This window comes from Bubalus bubalis, chromosome 2 (genome assembly GCF_019923935.1).
Source record: "Bubalus bubalis isolate 160015118507 breed Murrah chromosome 2, NDDB_SH_1, whole genome shotgun sequence".
Lineage (NCBI taxonomy): Eukaryota > Metazoa > Chordata > Mammalia > Artiodactyla > Bovidae > Bubalus > Bubalus bubalis.
In genome coordinates, this window is record NC_059158.1 from 185274392 (window position 1) to 185298133 (window position 23742).

The window sequence follows — 23742 nt, forward strand, 5'->3', positions numbered from 1 at the left end:
AGTCTGCGCCCGACTCGGGAGGTCACAGTGACGTGCCACCTCCCCAGGCCATGGCCCTCTGTGTCCATCTCGCCCACCCAGCCAGTCGCTGGTCCAGCTTGGGACATTTGGAGGAGCTTCCCACTGGGACAGACACAGGCTTCAGAAGGTCAGAACTTGGGGACTTCCCTGGTGGTCTAGCAGCCAAGACTCCGAGCTTGCTGTGCAGGGCGCCGGGGTTTGATCCCTGGTCAGGAAACTGGATGCCACATGCCTCCACGAAGATCCCGCGTGTCACAACAACAGAAAAGATGTTGCGGGCCGCGGCCAAGACCCAGTGCAGCCAGAAGGAGATAAAAGAGGGATCAGAGCCCCCCCCGAGTGGCCCTGGTTTTCCACAGTTCAGAACAGTCCCACTGACTGGACGTTTAGGAAGCCCTACCAGTGTCCCACTCGGCCCGGGGCCGTGCAGACCTCCCTGCCCTGAGGAAAGAGCTCCCCAACCTGAATCTGGGGCCCCAGGCTGGGTCTGGTCCAGGGCGTCAGGGGCACGGCCCGCAGACCGTGGGTGATGGGATCACCGTGGCTGAGGAAGCCTTGGGTGTGTGTGGAAGGGGACCTTGGAGGAGAAGTGGGGCTCTCCAGGTGGCACTGGGGGGCCAGGTGATCCAGGCCGAGAGGCGGGCTGGGGGACAGCGGGGGGGGGCTCGTGGGTGGGGCTGCAGCAGGAGGCTGGGCCCGGGCTGGGGGCTGGCACCTCTGCCCGCCGCCCCCCCAGGCCGAGGCGGTGGCCGCCCTGTGCGCCGCAGCTCCTGACCGCGGCGCGGTGGCTGCATGCAGCCCTCTGGACGCAGTCCGGGTGACGTGGGACACAGTGAGTCTCCGTTTCTGACTTCTTGAAGGTGCTTGTGTAGTGTGCCCAGTCCCTGGGGGGCCAGCTCTTCCTTAGAGAGGCAGGCAGCTTAGGAAAACCCTGGCCCCTCTGTGTGCACAGGTGATGAGGTCACTGCTGGCCAGGGAACGGCGAATTTAATTAGGCACCGAGCACCTGGTCCGCCCCCTTCAGGAAGCGTAGGGTTACACGTGGAAAACAGGAACCTGGTGTGTGCCCCTGGGTGACCCACGTGTCCTGATTTTAATTTCTCCTTTCAGCCTGTCTTCTCTTTGTTCCGACCCTCCCTTAGAAAAGCCCTTCCGGCCTCTCGCTCCAGGCTGCGCGCTTCCAGGAGGCTAAGCCCTGGGGGATGAGTGGCTGAAACCTAGCCCAGGAAGTCTGCCTTTGTTTATTATTATTTGGGGAGTTTTTATTACCCCCATATGGGGGTGGTTTGAGGCACCTGCCTAGGAGAAGAAGCGCGGGCTTATTGTTTCCTCAGAAAGCTCTCTGTCGTTAATGGCATGTGAAAAGTGGATCTCTGAGCAGAGTAAAATGTGTTGATCGGAACCGATTCCCGAACATTGGCAGCTGCACGTGTGTTAGACCCTTGGCGCCAGAACCCGGCGGGCAGTGCGTGCTGGTATGGAGCTCGAGCTGGGGCCCGGACGCAAGGGGCACAGCTCACGCACGTTATAACGTTGCCGAAATCAGGAAGTTGCTTCTTAACGCTCATCACGTACAATTCACGTTTTCCTTCCAAGTGGTGGTGTTTAATCAGTAAGTCGTGTGACCCCATGGACTGTGGCCCACCAGGCTCCTCTGTCCATGGGATTTCCCAGGCAGAGGCACTGGAGTAGGTTGCCATTTCCTCCTCCAGAGACTCTTCCCGACCCAGAGACTGAACCTGCGTCTTCTGCATTGCAGGCATATTCTTTACCTCTGAGTCTCCTGGGAAGCCCTCCTTCAAAGAGCACTCTCAAAGTGCTCAGTCTGAACTTGCACTGAAAGAGCATTGCCCTGCAAGTCCTTCGATAGTTTCACTGGGAGACGGTCAGGACCTGAGACACGAGGAGGGCTGGTAGCCTTGGGGTCGGGCCATGCTGGGTGGTGCGAGGGTCCCAGCCCGCAGTGCAGCAGGAGTGGAGGGGGGCAGGCAGGGGCGTGCAGACCCCAGGTCCTCCCCAGCTCTCTTCCCTCCGGAGCCCCCAGAGGGGCGGTGGGAGCGGCAGCCCCTCGCCGTGTCCACCCGTCGGGGCCTGGGCTCTGGCGCCCCTGGGTTGGAGTCTGGGGCTCATGGCCCTGTCCCCCCACCCCCACCCCCCCCGCCGCTGGCTGGCTGTGTGAGCGGCCACCTGCACTCGGGTCTTCCCCTCCACGGGGGCGGGGCTGTGGAGTCTTGGGGAGCCCAGCCTCGCCCCAGAGGAGGTGCTCGAGGGCATTCCATCCCGTGGTGACAGGGTTGAGGGCTCCTGGGGTGAGCAGGGCCCTGGGTGTCCCCCTGCGCCCTCAGCAGACCCTCCCTGCAGACTTAGAGGAAGGGGTGCGGGCCCCCTGTCAGGGGCAGAGGCCAGTTCACTTGGAAACTTGGCTTCCAGGGCCCAGAGTGCTCTGGCAACAGCGCTGCCGCCGGGCAGTCGTGGGAGGACTTGTGTCCTCCACCCTGAGCAGGAGGTTGGGGCGGGGGTCTCTTACCTCCCATGGGCTCTGGAGGCGCCCTGGGCCTGATTTCACAGATGGGTCCTCGAGTGTGTCCTTAAACCTGGGAGGCTGGTGGGGGTGCGGTTTATAAGACAGTGCGACGGCTGGAGTCACGTTGACGGGCGCACAGGCTCTGCTCCCCCGGCCGAGGCCCCACCCCAGCCCCCGGACGCGTGTCTCCTCCGGGTCCTCGCCAAGGCCCCGTGCCGGCTCCCCTCTCCCCAGGCAGCGCCTCCCCGCTCCTTCACTCCTGGTTCTCTCAGTCTGCCTCCCAGGTCACTGACTCCTGCGGTCCCCCTCCCGTCACGGCCCTCAGCCCTTGGGGAGGCTCCTCCTGCCTTGCCTGTTTCCAGCGGCTGGAGAGCGCTTTGCAAGAGCAGGGCTGCACCCGTCCACCTCGTCTGCCTCTGAATCCGTGGCACCTCACGCGCCTGGTACTCAGGGTCATAGAGGCAGGCGCTGCAGCCCCCAGTTCCGGGGTTCAGGAAGTGGCAGACCAAGGATTTGAACCTGGCTTTGATTTGGGGGTTGGTGTTTTTCAGAATGCCACCCCACAGGTTGCATTTCTGACGCAGGCACGTGTGTCACTAGAAACACTCTCATTTTTAAATTTTTATTAGGGAGAATCAGGGCAAGTTTGAGGCCCTGGAAAAAATAAAAGGAACAGGTTGTAAGCAGAGACCTCTGCCGGCCGCGGGCAAGGAGCTCCGGCATCTTGACCTGCTGCGCTCTGCTGGGGGAGTGGGCCCGCCGCGCTCTGCCCAGCCGTGATTGCGGCCATGTCCCCAATCTGAGCGTGCAACCCAGCGAGCAGGGTCTGTTTTCGATTCTTATCTCTCTGGTGGTGGGCTCTCAGCCAGCGGGCAGATCAAAAGACAGAATGTGTTCATTTGGCCCTATTTTTAAAAAAAAAACCAAAAAGCTGAGGTACGGGGCGCCATGAATTAGGTTATCCATGGAGTTGAGCTGGCCTGGCTTTTGTGCCTTTTTTTTTTTTAAAGGTTCGTCTCGAGTTTCTCTTTTTGGTTGAGCAGTTTTTTTCAACATTAATAACTAATGGAGAAGGGGAAGAGACAAAGTAGAACCATATGGCGGCCCGAACACCAGCCTCGCTCGTGGCCGGAAGCTTCTGATTTGTATCTCTTCATGTGATCAGCTGTTGGGCTCGATAGTGGGAAAGTATGCCGTCCGGGGCAACAGCAAGAGGGGATGTAATTCCCGTTGTTGTTGTTTTTTTTTTAACCCAGATGCATCTCACATGTCTTTTCTTAGACACTGGCTGGGAGCTATGTGACTTGGGGCATGTGACTTCTTTAAGGCCCTTCTTTGGAAGAGGGACCATGACTGAGTCTGTATACAGGGCTGTTCAGAGGATTCAAGGAGGCGACGCAGGCAGAGTTTGCAGAGTTTACAGTGCCTGGCAAGCCCCACCAGGCGCCTGAGGTTCCATCCTCCTCCTCTTGATTCTTCTCATGCTTACGGTGTCCCCTGAGGCAGTGGGTCGAGGCCTGCTGGCCTCTTTCCTGCCTTCCACCTTCTGGGCTTCTTACTGCCCCTGCCCCCGCCCCCGCCCGTGTCGCCCCGTCTTTGCTGTGGCCCGTGGGCACCCGTGAGCTGAATGGGGGTTGGGTACCAGTGGTGGGGGCTGAACTTGACCGCCAGGAGGAGGACAGGACGGCTGTCTTGGCCCAGGCAGCGTTGTTTATTATTCCACATCACTTGGAATTAGGCTTAAATCCCCCCCAACAGCTTGGATTGGTCTGACACCTTTGTGTTTTCTGGACATTGCTCTCAAAGGCCGTTAAGCAGATCGGATGGGCAACCTGGACAGAAACCATCCGCCCTCGGGTGGTTGAGAGGCCTGCCTCGGGCCCCGAGGCCGCAGAGGACACGCACACTGAAGGGATCTCCCGGCTTTGTCTGGACCTGTCCTTCCGTTTAAATTGTTTGCAAGCTCGTGATCCCTGAGACTTAATGTGATTTCTTCCCCGTTGTAAGCATTTGACAAGAGGAGGAGGCAGGGTAGGTTTGGGATGAGTGCAGGGAGAGAGTCATTAACTGATTGACTGGATTTCAGAGATAAACCGTTTTATTCTGCATCTGCCCTGTGGCCTCAGATCACAGGATTGACACCCACTTTCATGAGCAGCCAGAGCACCCGCCAATGTGTGTGTCCCTGGCTCGGGTCTGGGGGACCAGCCTCTAGGAGAACCGACTCAGGGCTCAGTGAAGAATGCTAAGTGCAGAGGAAGGAGTAACGTGGTAGCCAAGGCCAGTGTTAGGACAGCCATCCCCAGAGCGCTTGGGGTTCAGTTGACATCCATGTCACTGCAGGAATCCAAAGAATTTGGCATCTTGATACAGAAGTTGGGAGTTTCGGCTGATCCCTGCAGGGGTGGTAGGATCATTATCGTAGGATCAGTATAACTAGACATACTTATGATGAAGTTGGAGTGAAGTTGCTTAGTTGTGTCTAACTCTTCGCAACCCCATGAATGTAGCCTACCAGGCTCCCCCGTCTGGGATTTTCCAGGCAAGAGTACTGGAGTGGGTTGCCATTCCCTTCTCCAGGAGATCTTCCCCACCCAGGGATTGAACCCGGGTCTCCCGCATTGCAGGCAGACGCTTTACCATCTGAGCCACCAGAGAAGCCAGGCATTCTTATACTAAAATATTATTCATTATGTGTCTGAAATAAGAATGTAACTGACCAGTGCATTCCCTTATCCAGCAGCAGGGAGGGTTTTTAAGTGGAAGAACGCGTGCTCAGACGTCTACGTCCTGGAACAGTGCGTAGGACAGGGTGGTTGTTTGCGAGGGCGCAGGTGGAAGTGGAGGGGTGGGGAGAGGGGATTAGGACGCGTGCGACAGGCGGGTCGACTGCTGTGCCCTGAGGCAGCCGCACTTGTGCAGATGTGGAGGCTCACCCTGAAGTCCACACTCCCCCTTCCCCATGACGACAGTAAGGTTATTCTTACAGAGCATCTTATCTTTGATCAGAGAAACAGGACTGGTGGAGCGAAGTCGTATGCAAGGATGTGGCCCAAGTTGAGAGTTTATCCAGGAGGCAGAAATTTTTTGTACCAGTGGGGGTGGAGAATCACTGGGGGAGTCACCGCCAGGTGCTGCTCACCGCTGGCGAGTCAGCCGTCACTCGCAAGTGCCCCGAGTGTGTCTGTGCTCCTCTGCGGCTTTGTGAGTTGCAGTTCAGATGTGTGTTTTCCTGAGGCGGGGTAGTTCCCGGCCACAGATTCTGAGAAGTCCAGGCGCAGACCTTCCAGGTGGGCCAGATCCGGGCACTCAGGTACGGTCTCCACGGCTCTGCCGTGCCCAGGAACGCAGGGAGGGGGTCTCCGGATGCCTGCTGCACCCCCGGCCCAGCTGCCCTGGCAGAGAGAAGGCAAGCCGTCCACCGCCCCCCGCGGCCCGGAAGCACTCCTCCCCGCATACAGCAGCGGCTGACACCCTCTGGTTGCCCATGGCGGGCGCTGGCAGCGTGGAGATCAGCCCTGGCCGACCGTGTGGACGGAGGAGCCCTGTGACAGAGGAGTAGGAAAGGAGGCCGGGCGGGCAGCTGTTGCCGGTCCCACGGATCAGCCCCCTCCCTACCCTGTGCTTTAATCTGCTTTGTTGTTCGAAGGACTGGAGTTACAAAGTGGGGTGGCGGGGGGCGCTCCTACGCCTTTATGCCAACCTAGAAAGTACCCAGATCTGCTTGGGCAGCAGGGAGGACTGGATCCCACTCTGCAGAAAACTGGCTGCCTCGTTTTTTTGCTTTAACTCCTCCAGAAACATTTAAAGAAGAGGAGGAGGAGGTCATTGGGTTGTGAACCTTTAAAACAAAACCCATCCTCTCATAAAATTTCAGACGTTTTAACGCCCCCTGCCCCCCTGCAAAAAAATAAGGCATTCTCAAATAAAGGGTGAATACGTTTATCCATACGAACAACGTAGCGTCGTTTTGACGAGAGTCTTTCTCTACCCGAATTGTCTGCACTGAAGCCATGAGGCTCCTGCTGCAGGGCAGCAGCCGTCTGTGTCCGGTGGCTCCCCTGCTGTTTGCCAGACAAACCGCCCTGGGCCCAGCCCTGGCCCACGTGGCGAGTCAGCAGCAGGCAGGGGCGCGAACCCAGGGCTCTAGTTTCTCAGTCTGCACTGTGGCTGTGCTCCTTGGGGTCATGTGGTAACAAACACACCCACACACCCAGGACTTCCACTAAGACTCCCGCACATACACACCCAGGACACACTCATACACCCACACACCCAGGACACACACACCCAGGACTTCCACTAAGACTCCCGCATACAGACACATACACACACACACACACACACACACACACACCCAGGACACACACACCCAGGACTTCCACTAAGACTCCCGCATACAGACACACACACACACACACACAGGACGTCCACTAAGACTCCCGCGTACACACACCCACAACACACACACAGGACACACACACCCAGGACTTACACCGCTAAGACTCCCGCATACACACATACACACACACACACACACACCCCCAGGACGTCCACTAAGACTCCCGCACGCACACACACACACACACACACACACACACCACACACACACACACACACACAGGACACACACACACAGGACTTCTACCACTAAGACTCCCGCATACACACACACACCCAGGACACACACACCCAGGACTTCTGCTAAAACTCCCGCCGTCTCTGCTGCTCTGGAGCCACATCACCGGCTTGCGTTTGAGATGCCTGGTTGGAGCCACACTGACATTGTCGTTGGTAACCATCAAAGTTTAGTTCTTGACCCGACACTCGGGGTGAAGATTCTTGTTGCTCATCGAGTTATTAATGTAAAGCTGCTTGACCTCTGGGAGGCCCCGTGTTGTAAGAGGGGCTTCTAGATGGTGCTAGCAGTGGAGAACCCGCCTGCCGGCGCAGGAGATGTGGGTTCACTCGCAGGGTCAGGAAGATCCCCTGGAGGAGGGCGTGGCATCCCACGGATAGAGGGGCCCGGCGGGCTGCGGTCCATGGGATCGCAGAGAGTCGGATTTGACTGGAACTACTTAGTGCACACACATACACACACACACACACACACACACACGTGCTGTAGAAGTCCTCCCTTTCTCCCCACCCCTGCCGAGTTTCAAGGGCTTGCTGTGTGCCATTCGCTGTCCAGAGACCGAGGATTCAGTGGTGAACAGGATCAAAGTCCTTGCCCTGGAAAAACTTACCTTCTGGGGAGAGTGAAAAATCAGTGTTAAAAAAAAAAAACAGAAATGGTTTCAATGTTAGTATAAGTGCTTGTAAGAAATTACTGAAATACCTTTGTTCCACATGTTAGCCTCTTGAATAGGAGTGAAGTCAAGCCTTTTTATACCAAATCCCATCATCTTGGGAGTGTCCTGTGTTGGAGACTTAGCTGCCCACAGCAGGCCTGGGGGGAGAGGGCAGTGTGGCTCTGGGCAGAGCTGGCTCTCAGCGGCGCATTTCCCTCCAGCACCTGGGGCGCTGCCGTCCGTTCAGTTGTGATCTAGGCTGGAGCTACTGCTGCTGCCCAGGCTAGAACTGCTGGCTAAGAACAGCATGAGCACACTTGCCCTCCACTGGGCGCTGCGCTGAGTCCCGAGTGAAGGCGTCACCCCCAGCTGGGTTGGTTCTTCTTTTCCCCACTCTGCAGGTGATAAAGAAGTCCAGTAAGTTGCCCCAGGCCAAGAGGCCAGTGAGGAGTAGAATGAGGAAGTGTGACTTCAGAGCCTGTTTGCTTGGTCTTTACTATAATCCAGGGTAAATCAGGCCAGTAGCATCAGGGCAATGGCACCCCACTCCAGTACTCTTGCTTGGACGGAGGAGCCTGGTGGGCTGCAGTTCATGGGGTCACTAAGAGTCAGACACGACTGAGCGACTTCACTTTCACTTTTCACTTTCATGCATTGGAGAAGGAAATGGCAGCCCGCTCCAATGTTCTTGCCTGGAAAGTCCCAGGGACAGTGGAGCCTGGTGGGCTGCCGTCATGGGGTCGCACAGAGTCGGACACAACTGAAGTGACTTAGCAGTAGCAGTAGCATCAGGGCCCAACAGGTTAGCCAAGATTCCAGCCCAGTGAAACAGTGACGCCAGGGAGAGGCTGTCACATGCTAGGCAGGCACACAGGTGCCCGGGGCCATTTCACGTGGCCACCGATAGGAAAGAAAGGCCACTTCAAATCCCAGCTGCCCTGGGCGGAAGCTACTAAAATCTTCCTCGCCTTGATTTGGACTTTTCTAGGTGAAAGACTCTGTGGCCTTCCATAGCTGAGCCGCGGTGGGGTCATTTCCCAGTGGGCGTACCTTGGGCCCGCTTGTTCAGTCTCTAAGTCGTGTCCTGCTCTTTGCAACCCTGTGGACTACAGCACGCCAGGCTCCTCTGTCCTCCACCGTCTCCTGGAGTTTTCTCAGATTCGTGTCTGTTGAGTAGCTGATGCTATCTAACCATCTCATCCTCTGTCATCCCCTTCTCCTCCTGTCCTCGATCTTTCCCAGCATCGGGGTCTTTCCCAGTGAGTTGGCTCTTTACGCTGGAAAGCGGAAAGTATTGGAGCTTCAGCATCAGTACTTCCAATGAATATTTAGGGTTAGTTTCCTTTAGGATGGAGTGGTTTGATCTCCTTGCAGTCCAAGGGACTCTCAAGAGTCTTCTCCAACACCACAGTTCAAAAGCATCAATCCTTCAACACTCAGCCTTCTTTATAAGTCCAACTCTCACATCTGTGGGCTTCCCTAGTAGCACAGTTGGTAAAGAATCTGCCTGCCATGCAGGAGACCCCTGTTTGATTCCTGGGTCAGGAAGATCCGCTGGAGAAGGGATAGGCTACCCACTCCAGTTTTCTTGGGCTTTCCTTGTGGCTCAGCTGGTAAAGAATCCACCTGCATGCAGGAGTCCTGGGTTCAATCCCTGGGTTGGGAAGACCCCCTGGAGAAGGGAACAGCTACCCACTCCAGTATTCTGGCCTGGAGAATTCCATGGACTGTATAGTCCTTGGGGTCGCAAAGAGTCGGACACGACTGAGCGACTTTTACTTTCACATCTGTACCTGACTACTGAAAAAACCACAGCTTTGACTGTATGGACCTTGGTTGACAAAGTGATGTCTCTATTTTTAATACACTCTTGGGTTTGTCCTAGTTCCTTCCAAGGCGCGTCTTTTAATTTCATCACTACAGTCACTGTCTTCAGTGGTTTTAGGGCCCAAGAAAATAAAATCTGCCCCTGCTTCTACTTTTTCTCCTTCTGTTTGCCATAAAGTGATGGGACTGGGTGCCATGATCTTAGTTTCTTTAATGTTGACGTCCTCCTTCCTCGTCGCTGTCTATTAAACCAGCGTTCCTGTCAGAGGGGAGACTTCTCCCTCTGCCGCTTTGTCCTTGTGTGGGCCTTGGGTGCACTAATGAGTGTGGGATGGGAATAATGCATCATGACTTCACAAGACGGTGTGAGCTTCTGGTAGGCAGGAAACCATCTGTGAAGGGCCCAGCATAGGGCGTGATACACGACCGACGCTTGGTGTTCTCGGCACCAAAACGAACTGAAAACAGCCCCGTTTTTGTTTGTGTGTCTTTCTCGGGGAGGGAGTCGAGCACACAGGTGGGTTTTACATCCAGAAGGAATTCTGACATAAACGCATCATATAAGGGGCTACTGGTGCGCGTGCGCGCGCGTGTGTGTGTGCGTGCATGCATGTGTGCGTGCGTGCATGTGTCTAGGGTGCTGCCCAGTGTTTTGTTTACACAAAACAGCTGTGAGTCACGGGGCACGGTCACCACCTCCCGGGGGTGCAAGACAGTGCCTTCCGGGCTGAGTTTGGAAGCACCCCACAGTCAGCAGAGGCACCTCGAGAAGCCCGTGGAGGCTGGTGGTCTCCGAGGCGGCGGCGACCCCGTCCGTGTGTCTCTGGTCGCGGCGAGGGTCTTCCAGGGCACCCAGGGACTGCCGTGGCCGTCAGCGCCTCTGCTGGGTATCTGCCACATGATCTAACTTTTCCATGTGGAAGGGTTGTTGGTACCATTGGTGGTCCACTTGTCTGGTAAACGATATGGTGGGGCCTCCGTTAACCCAAGCCCATGAAGCGAGTAAGTCAGCACGTTGAAAATACAGTGTGGAAGTGACTCAAGCCTGGAGGAATCCATTCCTGAGAACGCAGCCCTCCCTGCCTGGAATATTTTGGTGGAAGTTGATGTTTGAGTTGGGAGGAAGAGGCCAGAGGCCTGGTTCCTAGCAGAGCTCTGCGTCCAGTTTAGCAGCGTTTGCTGGGATTCCGGGCCCCCCTCCTCAGTGAGGAGTCCCAGGAGGGTCAGCCTGAGCACAGCAGCTGGAGCTCGGCGCGGGGGAAGCTGGCGGAAAGCTACCTTTGCCGCAGGTAGGGCTGATGCTGCGCGCCGACCGGTAATGCTTGGCCGGGGTCTGGAAAGAGCTGGAAACTCCACCCGGCGTGGAGCCTGTGGAGTGCTCGGCACAAACAGGCTCTTCTTACCCCGAGTTCTCTGGGTTCCTGTGTGTGTGAGTGTTTCCCTTCTTCTCAGGACGCCCCCCAGACACCGGCCCCGGCACACACGTACTTACGTGTGCTGGACCACCCTGGCGGCCCCTTCATTAGAGCTGCACACAGGGTGGAGGGAAGGCCGTGTGGGAACTCACGCTCCACTGTAATCCAAGAACAGGTTTCTTTACAGCGGGACGCAGTTGGTGTCAGACACATATGGAAAAGAAAGGAGCGGGCCCCTGATTCTGGCAGGGCACCAAGGGCCAGATGCTCAGCATGCGGGCCGTGGGCCAGCTGCAGTGCCGCTAGCCAGCCGGGGCACGACGTGTGATCTTGACCCCGGCTCTGCCTTTTCCTCTCTCTCCCCAGGTGCCCAGCCTGTGTGAAGACCTCCTGTCCTCGGTTGACCAGCCACTGAAAATCGCCAGAGACAAGGTGGTGGGGAAGGACTACCTCTTGTGTGACTACAACAGGGACGGGGACTCCTACAGGTGAGCCTGTGCCCTGGCCGCCCACTGCCGCCGCTGGCAGCCAGCCTTCCTCCTTCGGTTCTGTCCATCCTTCCATCCTTCCATCCACCCAGTCTCGACCAGCCGGTGTTTGTGGAGCGCCTCTAGTATGCATGGGAGATGTAGCAGGAAACAGGAGGCCTCTGCCGTGGGGGCTCACAGTCTAACGGGAGAGAGATGTTGCTTAAAAACAGCCAGCTACTTCATTAACAATCTCATCAAATCCTGCAAAGGAGAAGGTCCAGGGTGTGCCCGTGACAGGGATCCCAAGTGCAGGAGGGCCTGTGTGCTTAAGGGCATGTGAGTGAAGCTTGTCAGACAGACAGGCAGCTCTCCCTTTGTTTCACCATCACCCTTTCCAGAGCCATGAATTACTAAGTCAGTGTTCATCCCTGCCGCCGATGATCACCAGGCTAGAGCAGGAGACACACCGGGGTCTGGTCACTTGTGACGTGATTGCTGCAGCCATGGCTAGGCTTATTTGAGGGTAGCATAGAGAAGGCCAAGGTTGACTCCAGGAAGACTTGCTGAAGAAGGTGATGTCTGAGCTAGGTTTTTAAAGGTGCATAGAAGTTCTTAAATGTTAAAAAAAGATGGAAGTGAACGTTGCTCGGTCATGTCTGGCTCTTTGTGACACCAGGGACTATAGAGTCCATGGGACTCTCCAGGCCAGAACGCTGCAGTGGGCGGCCTTTCCCTTCTCCAGGGGCTCTCCCTGACCCAGGAATCGAACCGGGGTCTCCTGCATTGCAGGTGGATTCTTTAGCAGCTGAGCCATCAGGGAAGCCCTGATAAAGATGGAGTGGGGGGAAAGATGAGGAATCCTTAAACCTGTCCGGTATTCCTGGGATGGGTGGCGGTAATCAGTGCCTTGAAGGATGGCGGAGGAATGCCGTCTGCCTTAGGTTTATGTAGAGGCTGCAGAACCTGAGCTAAGTCTTGATGCCTTGGCCTCGTGCTCTTTGAGGGACGGGTGGGCCCTAAGAAGTAAAAGCAGGAGAAAATGGCTGGAGGGAGCCGGCACGGGCTCCGGGGCAGCACTGCCTGCTGGAGCAGCTGGAACTCTGACGACCAGTCTCTGGTCTCTGGCTCTCTCGAGTGTCAGGTGGAGGGGACGGGGCTCACTCCTCTCACAGGACGCTCAGCAGCGCTTCTGTGTGAGCAGGCACTCGTCCACCAGGCACAGGTGCTCTTCTGTGCGGCTTGTGTGTCCTGCTGAGGACTCCAGAGAGCGATCAGATGTGGAAACCCTGGAGACTGTTGAAGAGCGGGAGAGGATAGGGAGGGGCGGGAGGGGCGGCAGGCCCGCTGACGTGATGGTCAAGGCTGACGTGAGCCCTCAGGACAAGAAGGTCCCCTCCCACGCAGGTCTGGGGCAGAGCGTCCTGAGTGAAGGCCCTGGGTGGGATGCATGGAGCCCGGCAGGGAGGGAGGGGAGCCTGGGGTGGAAGGGAGGCCGGAGGCCTTGCAGGCCAGGGAGGGGTGATGCAGGCTCAGTGCCGGGCACTTGGGGGTTAAGGGAAATAATGCCCCTGAAGTGCCGCACAGCACAGAAAGCGAAGTGGCGTGAAAGTGTTAGTCGCTCAGTCGTGTCTGACTCCATGGGCTGTAGCCGCCCGGCTGCTCTGTCTGTGGGGATTCTCCAGGCAAGAATTTTGGGATGGGTAGCCGTTCTCCAGAACTTGGGGCAGAAATTACAAAGAACTAATGCTGCTTAAGAGACTGGATAGCTGTCCTAGAATGGTGTCTCTTTCCTAGCTTCAGATGGGAAGTTGGGTAAAGAATGTCCTTCAGCCTGATCCAGACTGGAGCCTAGAGCGGAGACGGGAAGAGGTGGTCAGGTTTGAGGTTGGTTTTAGACGTAGAGCCAGTGGAGTTTGCTGATGGGAGGGGGTTGAGGAGGAGCAGCTGGAGAGGTGGCGGGGTCCCTGAGTGTGGAGGTGAGGAAGGCTCTGGGGTCATCTTAAGCTCCAGATGCCCAGCGGATGGAAGTGGAGAGTCAGACAGCCTGTGTGTATTCTTGACTCCAGGGAGGCCTGGGTGGGGATGGACGTACAGAGGTGGGCGTCTGGCTCCAAGGTGGTGAGACTGCCTGAGGCAGGTCCAGCTCAGCCTGAGGGGGCTGGCCACGGCCTGGGTCGTGGGCAGAGGGTCGCGTCCCGTCCTCAGTGGGGGTGAGGCCCCAAGGGCGGTAAGTGGTCTGGCAGGCCAGGGAGCCCGTGACAAAAAGATGCCGCAGAGCGCGTCATCAGACACGGGGTTCAGGGGGGCGTCCTGGAAGAGGGGCCCAGGGCTGAGGCTTGCTAAGTCAACATCATCGTTACATTTCTTGTTCCCTCCTGAAAATTCGGGCTTGCTGTATGAGACAGCTGTTCCCCAGCGGCCGGTGGAAGGCTGGGGTCGTTTCCCACTCCAGGCCAGTTTGCCGGGCCTCCTGGGGACGTGGGACCCGCGGCCCCTCCAGGTCACCCTGCTGGCTCCCACCCGCATTCCTAGGGGCTCCAAGAGGGCTGTGGGGTCTTCGGCCGAAGAGGAGCCCGGGCACAGGGCTTTCATTTTTTCTCTTCTCGGTATACAACCTCAAGGTCTTCTGATTTTCCGCACACGTTTCTGCGTAACCGTGTTTGACCGTTCGCTTAAATAAGATCCTTATGGTGTGACGGTCTGCCAGCCAGCAGCGCCGTTTGAAACCTGTTAGCTGAAACAAAAAGCATTCTCTGAGGGAAATGAAAGGCCTGACTTTTGAAATCTAAGCGTTCCTGTCCATCTGTCTTTTTTCAAATAGCCTCCATTTAAGCTCTTTAATGTGTTCTGAGTGCCCCTTCCACTCAGAATATTCTGGGTGATGTTATGATTTTTCCCCCAGCTACAATTACCCCGGCTCCAGGACTAACGGCTGGAAATGCTGTCGTCTGTGAGCCGGGGGAGATGTGAGGTACAGGCTTCTTGAAAATTCCAGACTTCCAGTCAGCAAGAGAGATGGGCTGTGTCTCAGTTGGGTTGCCTGTAAACAAAAGCCGGCTGGGGCAGGTCTTCCAGCCCCGCCCCACCCCGGACAGCGGGGGACGCATAGCCTCGAAGGGCAGGCCTCTGAGGGTGCCGGCCGGGCAGGCAGGCGAGGAGCGGAGGGTCTCACACTCGGCTTCCTTTCCACCCGCCTTGGCGAGTGGAGGTACGAAGCCTCCTGGTTTATGTATAAATAGTGGTGGGGGCAGCCCTCTTCATCTCTGGGCCTGGTAAGAGGTCTTCGTTGATTTTTTTTTTTAATTCTCAGGCATCCCCCAGCAGAAAGAGCAGAGAGTTGCTTCATCTCTGTTGGTTCGGAGGAGCCAGAATGGTCGGGGGTCCTTTCCTCCCCGCCCCATGCTGGCAGGCTTCGGCCCGCAAGCTCCGTGCTGGGCGCCGGGCCACGAAGGCAGAGCATGCCATGGGCTTCTACCCAGAGCACCCTTGCTGCCCAGGGCAAGGTCGGGGGGCTGGGCTGTGACCGCGGCAAGGGGGTGAGGGGACAGGCGGAGAAACGGTCCCTCCTGCTGCGTGTCAGGGTGGCGATGGGCGTACAGTGACGGCTGCACTCTGCTACTTTGCTGCTCGAGCGCGTGGAGCCAGGCCCCCTTCCAGGTGGGGAGCAGGACAGACATGACTCCTGCCCTCCGGGAGCTCAGCTTCTCAAGTTGACCGTCTAAACTAGTTTGCAGTTCAGTAAAGTTTTAGAATTCAACTCTGCAGCCACACCAGTGCTCAGGAACCACCTGAAGCTCCTGGCTACCGTTCTGGACGCACAGACGCAGAACCCTGCCATTGTCGGGGAAGTTGTGCCAGGCAGCGCCGTTCTGAGGGGTGAGCACGGTGAGAATGGCCCTGCCCGGGGAGGGAGAGAGGGGAGAGGCCCAGGGTGGACCTCTCTCCTGCCCGCCAACCAGGCAGGGCTCTGGCGGGCCCCGGCACCCTTGCCAGTGGCCTGGGCACGGCCCAGTGTAACCCGCAGGCTGCCTGCTGGTCACGGGGCAGCAGGGGCATCTCAGGCCGTTGCACGTTCTCCTGACACAGGTGAGTGAGGTTGGGGGCTGGCGTGGAAAGAAGGGTGCCCAGGCACCTCCTGCTCTGGGGGGCGCTGGTGCAGGGAGACCCTTGGGGACACCAGGCACAGCGACTCTGCCCTCACTTACCTGTGTAGACCCGCAGCCTTGAAAGGGGGGCCTCTGCCCGAGGGCGGCGTGGAGGTTGCCTGGCTGATGTGATGGATCTGCTGAAGTAGGAGCCACGCGCCAGATACCAGGAAGAAAGATGTTTGTACACAGGACTCGTTAAGGGGACGGGGATGCCTTTTGCCCCTTACCCTCAATCCCAAATCAGTCAGCCCTGAGTCCTTCACGACATGAAGTGGTGTGGTCAGGCAGGGAAACGGGAAAGGCAGTGGGGTTTCTGACCATGGGTGCGTCTCGGTCTTTACAGCCCAGGGTGTGAAGGACTTTGTCCGGATTCCACGTTGCCCCGGCCGCCTCTCCTTTTCCCTCTCACCTTTGTAATTCCCTCTCTCTGTGCCCCCAACCCTGGGAAGTCCACCTGCGGGAATTAACGAGTGAGTTTCCCTTACAACCGCCTTCCCAGCACTCTCTGTGGTTAAATGCTTTCCTGATGTGGCAAAAATACATTTTTTAAAGCACAGCGAGTCTTTGGGCTGGAAAAAGCAAGGCTGGTTCTCATTACTTTGCAGTGTTCTGTGCGCACACAGCCCGTGGAGGCTGGAGGGCCCTCCTCTGCTACAGGGAGGGCTCCGTCCCCGGGGTGTCCTTACGTGTGATCTGCGGTCTCTTGCTGCCCTGACAGCTCTCATTTTAATCCTTAATTGTCTGAGACGATCTGTGAGGAGAGTGACATTTTCTCCAGAATGGCTGGCAAGTCAGGAAGAACTGAGTGGTCTTTCTTCATCAATACAGTGGTGAGAACAAAGGAAGGTCTTTAAAAGATGAGAAAGAAGTGATGTTTGTTACACACTTAACTGTATGCTAGTCTCTGGGCACTTGATGTACTTTTCTCCTTTGCTCCTTGAAGCAGACCTGTGGGTAAAGAGTAGCCTTCATTTACATACGAGGAAAACGAAGCTCAGAGAAATCAAGACACGTGTTGGAAACACACAGCTAGTGAGAGCTGGGGCCTGGCGGTCACAGCCAGGTCTGACAGTCTGAGCCCTTGCTCTCCGAACCTCGAGAAAGAAGGCCTCATCTGTTGGCCAGGGCCTGTGGGTCGCGGCTGCTCCTCTGAAATCTCAGAAGCCGGGGCTGATGGGCTCAGCTGCCTCGCCCCGCTGGAACGAGTCGTGTGACCTTCTCCCTCTGCCCTGCAGGTCACCATGGAGTAACAAGTATGACCCTCCCCTGGAAGACGGGGCCATGCCTTCTGCTCGCCTGAGGAAGCTGGAGGTGGAAGCCAACAACGCCTTTGACCAGTACCGAGACCTGTGAGTTAAGGGGCTCCCCTGATAAGTAGGTTGGAGAGGAGACATGACCGGCCCCATGGCGGGCCTGACCAGGGACAGCTCTGAGCGCCCTGCAGGACGCTGGGCGGGAGTGTGGTCCCCGGGCCCATCCTGAGAGGCGGCTGGCACGTCCAGGCACTGCCCTGCGTCGTGAGCACCGCCTGCCTGCAGGACTCCAGGCCCGATGCCCTGTACCCTTCGTCTCAGATCTTCCCCAGCGTGGGTGTTATTATAGTCCCCATGTTTGCCGAGGAAGAAATCAGCTCAGAACAACTCATTGAATCGGAATTGAACTCATTGTGTCGGAGGCCAGAGGCAGAGCAAGGAGTCAAACCCGGGTCCGTCTGTCCGCAGAGGCCCCTCTGGGTTTCATGGCACCGCCTGCCCTGACGGTTCTCGCCTGGGGCCCAGGGCCCTGCTCCCACACCAGTCTCCAAGGCCAGGGGGATCCGGGGGGAGGCAGAGGCAGGGGTCGGGGTTCCTCGGTATCCATAGCTCCCCCCACGTCAGTACTGCTGCCCCCGGGGCCGTCGGGGCCTCAGCCTGCACCGTGTTGCTGTAGTTCAGTCGCTAAAGCGTGTCTGACTCTTTTGCGACCCTGTGCGCTTAGGAAAGTGTTTTTGCTGCATCTGCTTAGATTTCTGCCTCCTGCTGCACCCCCAGAAAGGGCGGCCACTCGCTCCATCCACCGCGCATGGGAAGGCTCCAGAGAAGGTTATCTCCAAAGCATTTTTTTCTTAATTGGATCTCATTTTTAATTAAGCTCCATATTGAAAATATAGCAAACCTATAATATATGCAGTGCTACCTCAGTACAGACCCAGTGATTCAGGGGAGGACTTGACATATATATGTCTGTAAAGGACCAGATAATAAACACTTTAGACTTTGCAGCCACGTAAGTCCTGTCACTTTTTCTTTATTCTTTCTTTTTTATGTATAAATTATCCTTTCCTCGTAGCTCAGTTGGTAAAGAATCTGCCTGCAATGTAGGAGACCCGGGTTTAATTCCTGGTTTGGAAAGATCCCCTGGAGAAGGAAATGGCAACCCACTCCAGTACTCTTGGCTGGAAAATCCCATGAACAGAGGGGCCTGGTGGGCTACAGTCCATGGGGTCATAAGAGTCAGACATGATTGAGCAGCTAAGCACATCCCACATCCTTTAAAAACGTAAAGCCCTCTCTTGAGCCTAGAGGTAGGTGGCATTTGGCCTTCAGTCTAGAGTGTGCCCACCCTGACCTGACCTAGGATGTAGGTGGGGAAAAAGAATGAGAGAAACAAAGCCTCCGACTGCTGTCGTGTGTCTGGACGCGGCGGCGCCACCCTTGGAGAAGGAGCTCAGGCTCCACCTTGCAGACAGCTGCCATGGTGGTCCAGGTTTTAGCAGATTTGACATGTATAGTACATCATACAGAATTACATGTGTCCATCTGACACGTGTCGACAAAAAGACCCACAATGCAGAAGCAAAAGCACGGCTCTGAGGAAGCCGGGAGCCGCTGGCCCGCAATGTCTGAGCTGCCCCAGATGCGTCGCCACGCAGGTCAGCTTTGTCTTCGCTCTGCCGTGTGCCAGTATTTTACATGCAGTATCTTTAATCCTTTCAAGAACCTCTGGGGCAGTTGATGTTCCCATTTTTACTCATGAGACTGGGGTTCCCAGAGGCTAAATGAACCCCCCCACACACATACAGGACCTCGAGGTGAAGAGCTAGAGTTTGAGTCTATATTTGCCTAATGTTTCCACATATTATTGAGTCTCACCATTAGAGTAAATTTCGGTGATTGAAGACTCATGACATCTAGAACGTTGCCCTGTAGTAGAACAGCTCCTTCTCCAGTGAGGCCGAGACGTGGTCTCGTTGCTGGCATTTCTGGTTTATCTGTAGCTGTTCTTACCCAGCCGTGTGGCAGGAAGCCTGTGCAGCTGCTGAACGGGCATTCCCAAGTGGACTGAGTGTCGTGGGCTGGTGATGCTGTTGATAGTGAAGCAGCCGTGCCGATAGCAGCAGGTGCCGGCCAGTATCCGGGCGAGCCTGGCGTCCACGCCTCTCTCGGTCTCACTGAATCTTCACGTCGGCCTGTGCAAGAGGGTTCTCCCCGTTTTACAGAGGAAATGACAGATGCAGAGAGGTGAAGTCTCTCACCAGCTTCACCCAGCCAGGGGCATATTTCATGTGTTCTATTCCGGTTTAAAACCATCCTTATCCAACTCAGAGTGCAAAACTTAACTCGTTTACTTGACCAGCATTGGCGTGTTTGACACAAGCCAGATGCTCGCCAAGTCCTAGGGCTCCGGCCCTGAGTCCAGATGACCACATCCTTGCCCGCATGGCGCATCCGCTGAGGACACAGAGACGATAGAGCGAGAGCGGGTCGGTGCTGAGAGGGCGATGGGACACAGAGTGCCCGGGGTTTGCGTGGTGGGGTCGGAGCGCCTGTCCGGGAGCTGGCCTGGGCTCTGGTGCCCGGGTGGAAAGGGGCAGCCAGGCAGGGTGGCTTTCGGGTCTTTCAAGGAGCAGAACAAGGCCAGTTCCAATTGCTGGTAGGCGTGAGCATTCGAGTGGCGACTTCCTGGGTATGGTGATCTGCGTGGGCTGCTCCCCTTGTGCTGCCATGGAGTGGGGGCGGGACAGGCCTGGAAAGAGGCCCGTGTCCTCTCTGACTGCTCCCTCCTGCCTGCTGGCTCGTGGCTTCACGTGTATAATGACGCGCAGTCTGTTCGGCATGTGCCTTCTGTGAGGCCTCGTTGGGCCTCATACGGTAGAGCATTTCCCCATCCCCCTTCACAAGGCTTCCCTGTTGGAACAGTGGCTCTGTAGGGTATGTGGGAGTTGTCTACCAGGCCATGAGGCCCCTGCTCGGGGAGGTCCTCCAGGTGGTTAACCCGCTGGGAATCTGCAGGAGCTGGATTCGTCCCCCAGGTCTAACTCTCCGCACCGCCTCCTTAGAAGGTTCCCCCGCCTGGGCAGAGTCCCCCGTGAAGGGGCTTTCCGCCTTGATGACCCGTATCTCTGTGGGCCTGTGCGCGTTGCCTGTGCTCCCCTCTGAAGGGGAGCTGACCTACGGGGAAGTGAGGAGGGGTGGCAGGGCAGCTTCCTGCACCCAGGGGGGATCTCACAGGAAAAGCCAGCCCTGAGTTTCTGGGACGGTCTGGAGAGGTGGAATCTGGGCCTAGAGCCGCCCCTGGGGTTCTGGGAGGGTCTGTAGAGGTGGCATCCGGGCCCAGAGCCACCCCTGGGGTTCTGGGATGGTCTGTGGAGCCGGGGTCCGGGCCCGGAGCCGCCCCTGGGGTTCTGGGATGGTCTGTGGAGCCGGGGTCCGGGCCCGGAGCCGCCCCTGGGGCTCTGGGAGGGTCTGTGGAGCTGGGGTCCGGGCCCAGAGCCGCCCCTGGGGTTCTAGGAGGGTCTGTGGAGCTGGGGTCCAGGCCCGGAGCCGCCCCTGGGGCTCTGGGAGGGTCTGTGGAGCTGGGGTTCCGGGCCCGGAGCTGCCCCTGAGATTCTGGGAAGGTCTGGAGCTGGGGTCTGGACCCGGAGCCGCCCTAGGGTTCTGGGAGGGTCTCTGGAGGTGGTGTCTGGGCCCGGAGCCACCCCTGAGATTCTGGGAGGGTCTGGAGGTGGGGTCCGGGCCCGGAGCCGCCCCTGGGGCTCTGGGACGTCTGTAGGGCTGGGGTCCGGGCCCGGAGCCGCCCCTGGGGCTCTGGGACGTCTGTAGGGCTGGGGTCCGGGCCCGGAGCCGCCCCTGGGGCCCTGGGACGTCTGTAGGGCTGGGGTCCGGGCCCGGAGCCGCCCCTGGGGCTCTGGGACGGTCTGAGCCGCCCTTGAGGTTCTGGGACGTCTGTAGGGCTGGGGTCCGGGCCTGGAGCCGCCCCTGGGGCTCTGGGACGTCTGTAGGGCTGGGGTCCAGGCCCAGAGGATGCTGCTCTGCCCCCAGCTGAATCAGAGTGCTCTTCTAGGCGGGGGGAGACGGTCCGTGGCCTCCAGGCAGCACCCGCAGGGAGGGGCAGGGGGCCTCTCATTCCCTCGTATGTGGGGCGGCCCGGTCATCCCATCACGGCAGTCCCAGGCCCCGGAGGGACCGTGGTGGGAGTTGTCGTCGGGTGCCCACAATCATCAGCGCGCTGGGACACCCACTCCTGAGGCCCATGTCAGGGCCATTTCCCCAGTTGCTGAGCCAACCCATTTCTCGTTTAATAATTATGAATCCAAGTCTCCTTTTTCTTTCTTTCCTTCCTTTCCCCTCCTACTCCCCACCCCCTAGTATCTTGCCCACTTCCTGTTGTCAGAGTGCCCTGTGGGTTGTCAGAGGTCACATTAGTGACCTTGAACTCTCCCCACTGTGGTTCTGGGGCAGACAGAGATAAGCCCAGGGCTCGGAGGCCTCGCCCCTGCCTTGGTCAGCGCAGGCCAGTGGTCACTGCCAGTTTCCTGGGGCCAGGGCCTCGCCTTTCACCCTGGCCTTCGTTCCTGCCCCTCCGTAGTCTAGGCCTCTCCCCACAGCAAGGAAGACTCCTCTGCTGTCACCGTGGCGCTCTCGATAAACAGCCTACCCGCCATCGCAGGAGACGGAGTAGACGCGGTTTCAGTCTTCAGTCCCTGGGTCTGGAAGATCCCCTGGAGGAGGAAATGGCAACCACTCCAGCATTCTTACCTGGAGAATCCCGTGGACAGAGGAGCCTGGCAGGCTACAGTCCATGGGGCTGCAAAGAGTTGGACACAACTGAGTGTGTGCACGCACACACACACACACACAGTGAAGGAAACCACAGCGCTCCTCCATGGAGCCTTCCACCTAACTTGCTTCAGTTCAGTTCAGTCGCTCAGTAGTGTCCAACTCTTTGGGACCCCATGAACCGCAGCACGCCAGGCTTCCCTGTCCATCACCAACTCCCGGAGTCCACCCAAACCCATGTCCATTGAGTTGGTGATGCCATCCAGCCATCTCAACCTCTGTCATCCCCTTCTCCTCCTGCCCTCAATCTTTCCCAGCATCAAGGTCTTTTCTAATGAGTCAGCTCTTCACACGAGGTGGCCAAAGTATTGGAGTTTCAGCTTCAACATCAGTCCTTCCAGTGAACACTCCGGACTGATCTCCTTTAGGATGGCCTGGTTGGATCTCCTTGCAGTCCAAGGGACTCTCAAGAGTCTTCTCCAACACGTGCCTTCCTTACACGTCAGCAAACAGGCTCAGGCAGAAGGTCACCGTGAGGGGAGGCTGCCCCAGCACCGCCTCACGCCCGCTGGCTGTTGGTGAGCCGCTGCCTGAGGGGCTGAGGAGATGGCCCGTGTCCTGGGCTTGCAGACAGACACCTGGAGCCTTGGGCAGACCCAGAGGGAAGCGAGTGATTGCAGGGCCTCCGCCAGGAGAGGCTGGTGCCCGTGGCTCCAGGGGGCGGGCTGCAGGCCTGTGCCCCCGGGAACTGAGGACCTCAACACACAGGCACTCCACTGTGCTCACCCGGACTTTACCGCCTGCTGTTTCTGAATTCTGGGATCCTGGTGGGTCGCAAAACTAGAACTGGGTTTGCCTTGTGCTCTGGCCTCTGGACCACCACCACCCCACCCCCAAGGGACTGGACGCTGCCCTCAGGCTTGGAACCCCTCGTGCTGAGACGCCTCCAGGCGCTCCTTGTTCTGTGGCTCGCAGCAGGAAGGGCCCTCGTCTACACCAGGAAGGTGCACTGAACTCCACTCACGGAGGTTGGTTGTCATCTAAGCGCCGGGGAGTCAACCAAAGAAAAGCAAAAACAGGCCAAAGGCGCCCTTCCCTGCCATTTCGCGCTCCGGGGCCCTCCTCTGGCTTATGTCTTCAGCCTGAACCTGTGGCCGTGGAAGTGAAGACAGCTCCTGGTTCCCAGCCCTGGTCCCCCAGCCTTCTGCCTCCTGGCGTTCTCCTAACATGATGCGGGGAAGGAGACTGCAGTGAGCATGGAGGTGGAGCTGAGCCATGGCCTGGCCAGGTGTCCTGGACCCCAGCAGGCCGGCCTGCCTTCCTGGAGAGGGGGGCTCGCCAGCCCCCAGAGGCGTCTCTCTGCTATGGGGGCTGGAGGCTCTGTCACCGTCTTCCTGGAGAAAGGCCTTGGCTTCTGGGCTCCAGGCTTGCATCGCCCGGCCATCAAGGTTCTGACTCTGTAGGGATTAGGATGAGTCATCCGCACGTCAAATTGTGATAAGGTCTGAGTGAGAGTCCGGGCCGGGACCGGACTGATGAGCAGGCCCTCTGGCTTACACCTCTGGGTACCCCCTCTCCGCCTGTGGGCAGGGTTTCTGCAGCGTGGCTTAGAAGTGCCAGCAGCGGGAGCGTGCCTGCTTTCCCACAGCGGGCACAAGGTGCCTGGAGGCCCAGAGAGCCGAGCCGGGGTCCTGCCTGGTTCCCATGAAGCCCGGTTCCTCGCTCTTCCCGGCTCCCTGCCGCCTTCTGTCCCTCCCATCCCTTCCACAGTTACTGCTTTGCTGCTTTGCCATCGCTAGTGACAGAGAGGGATCCTGGAGGGAAACTTTCCCAGGAGAGTAACTGTTGAGCAGCCGCTGATTGCACAGCTCTGATTTTAGATGGAACGGCTCATTTGCTGACAACCCTCAGGAGATGACAGGCGGGCTCTGCTGGAGTGCTTGCACTGGGGGAGGCCATCGTCTGCTCGCCAGTCTGGAATGTCATCACTCCCCAGGCCCTCCCA

At 57.8% G+C, this 23742-nt stretch overlaps 1 protein-coding gene across 3 annotated transcripts in view; it reads left to right on the forward strand.

The window, feature by feature from the left end:
- The window catches only part of CAPZB (capping actin protein of muscle Z-line subunit beta), a 140520-nt gene that overhangs the window by 87945 nt on the left and 28833 nt on the right, over window positions 1–23742 (forward strand). For all 3 annotated transcript variants that reach the window (XM_025278837.3, XM_025278836.3, XM_006068102.4), the window contains exons 3-4: window positions 11448–11569; window positions 16935–17048. In XM_025278837.3, coding sequence (XP_025134622.1) covers window positions 11448–11569; window positions 16935–17048 — 236 coding nt within the window. The remainder of the gene's footprint in view (window positions 1–11447; window positions 11570–16934; window positions 17049–23742) is intronic.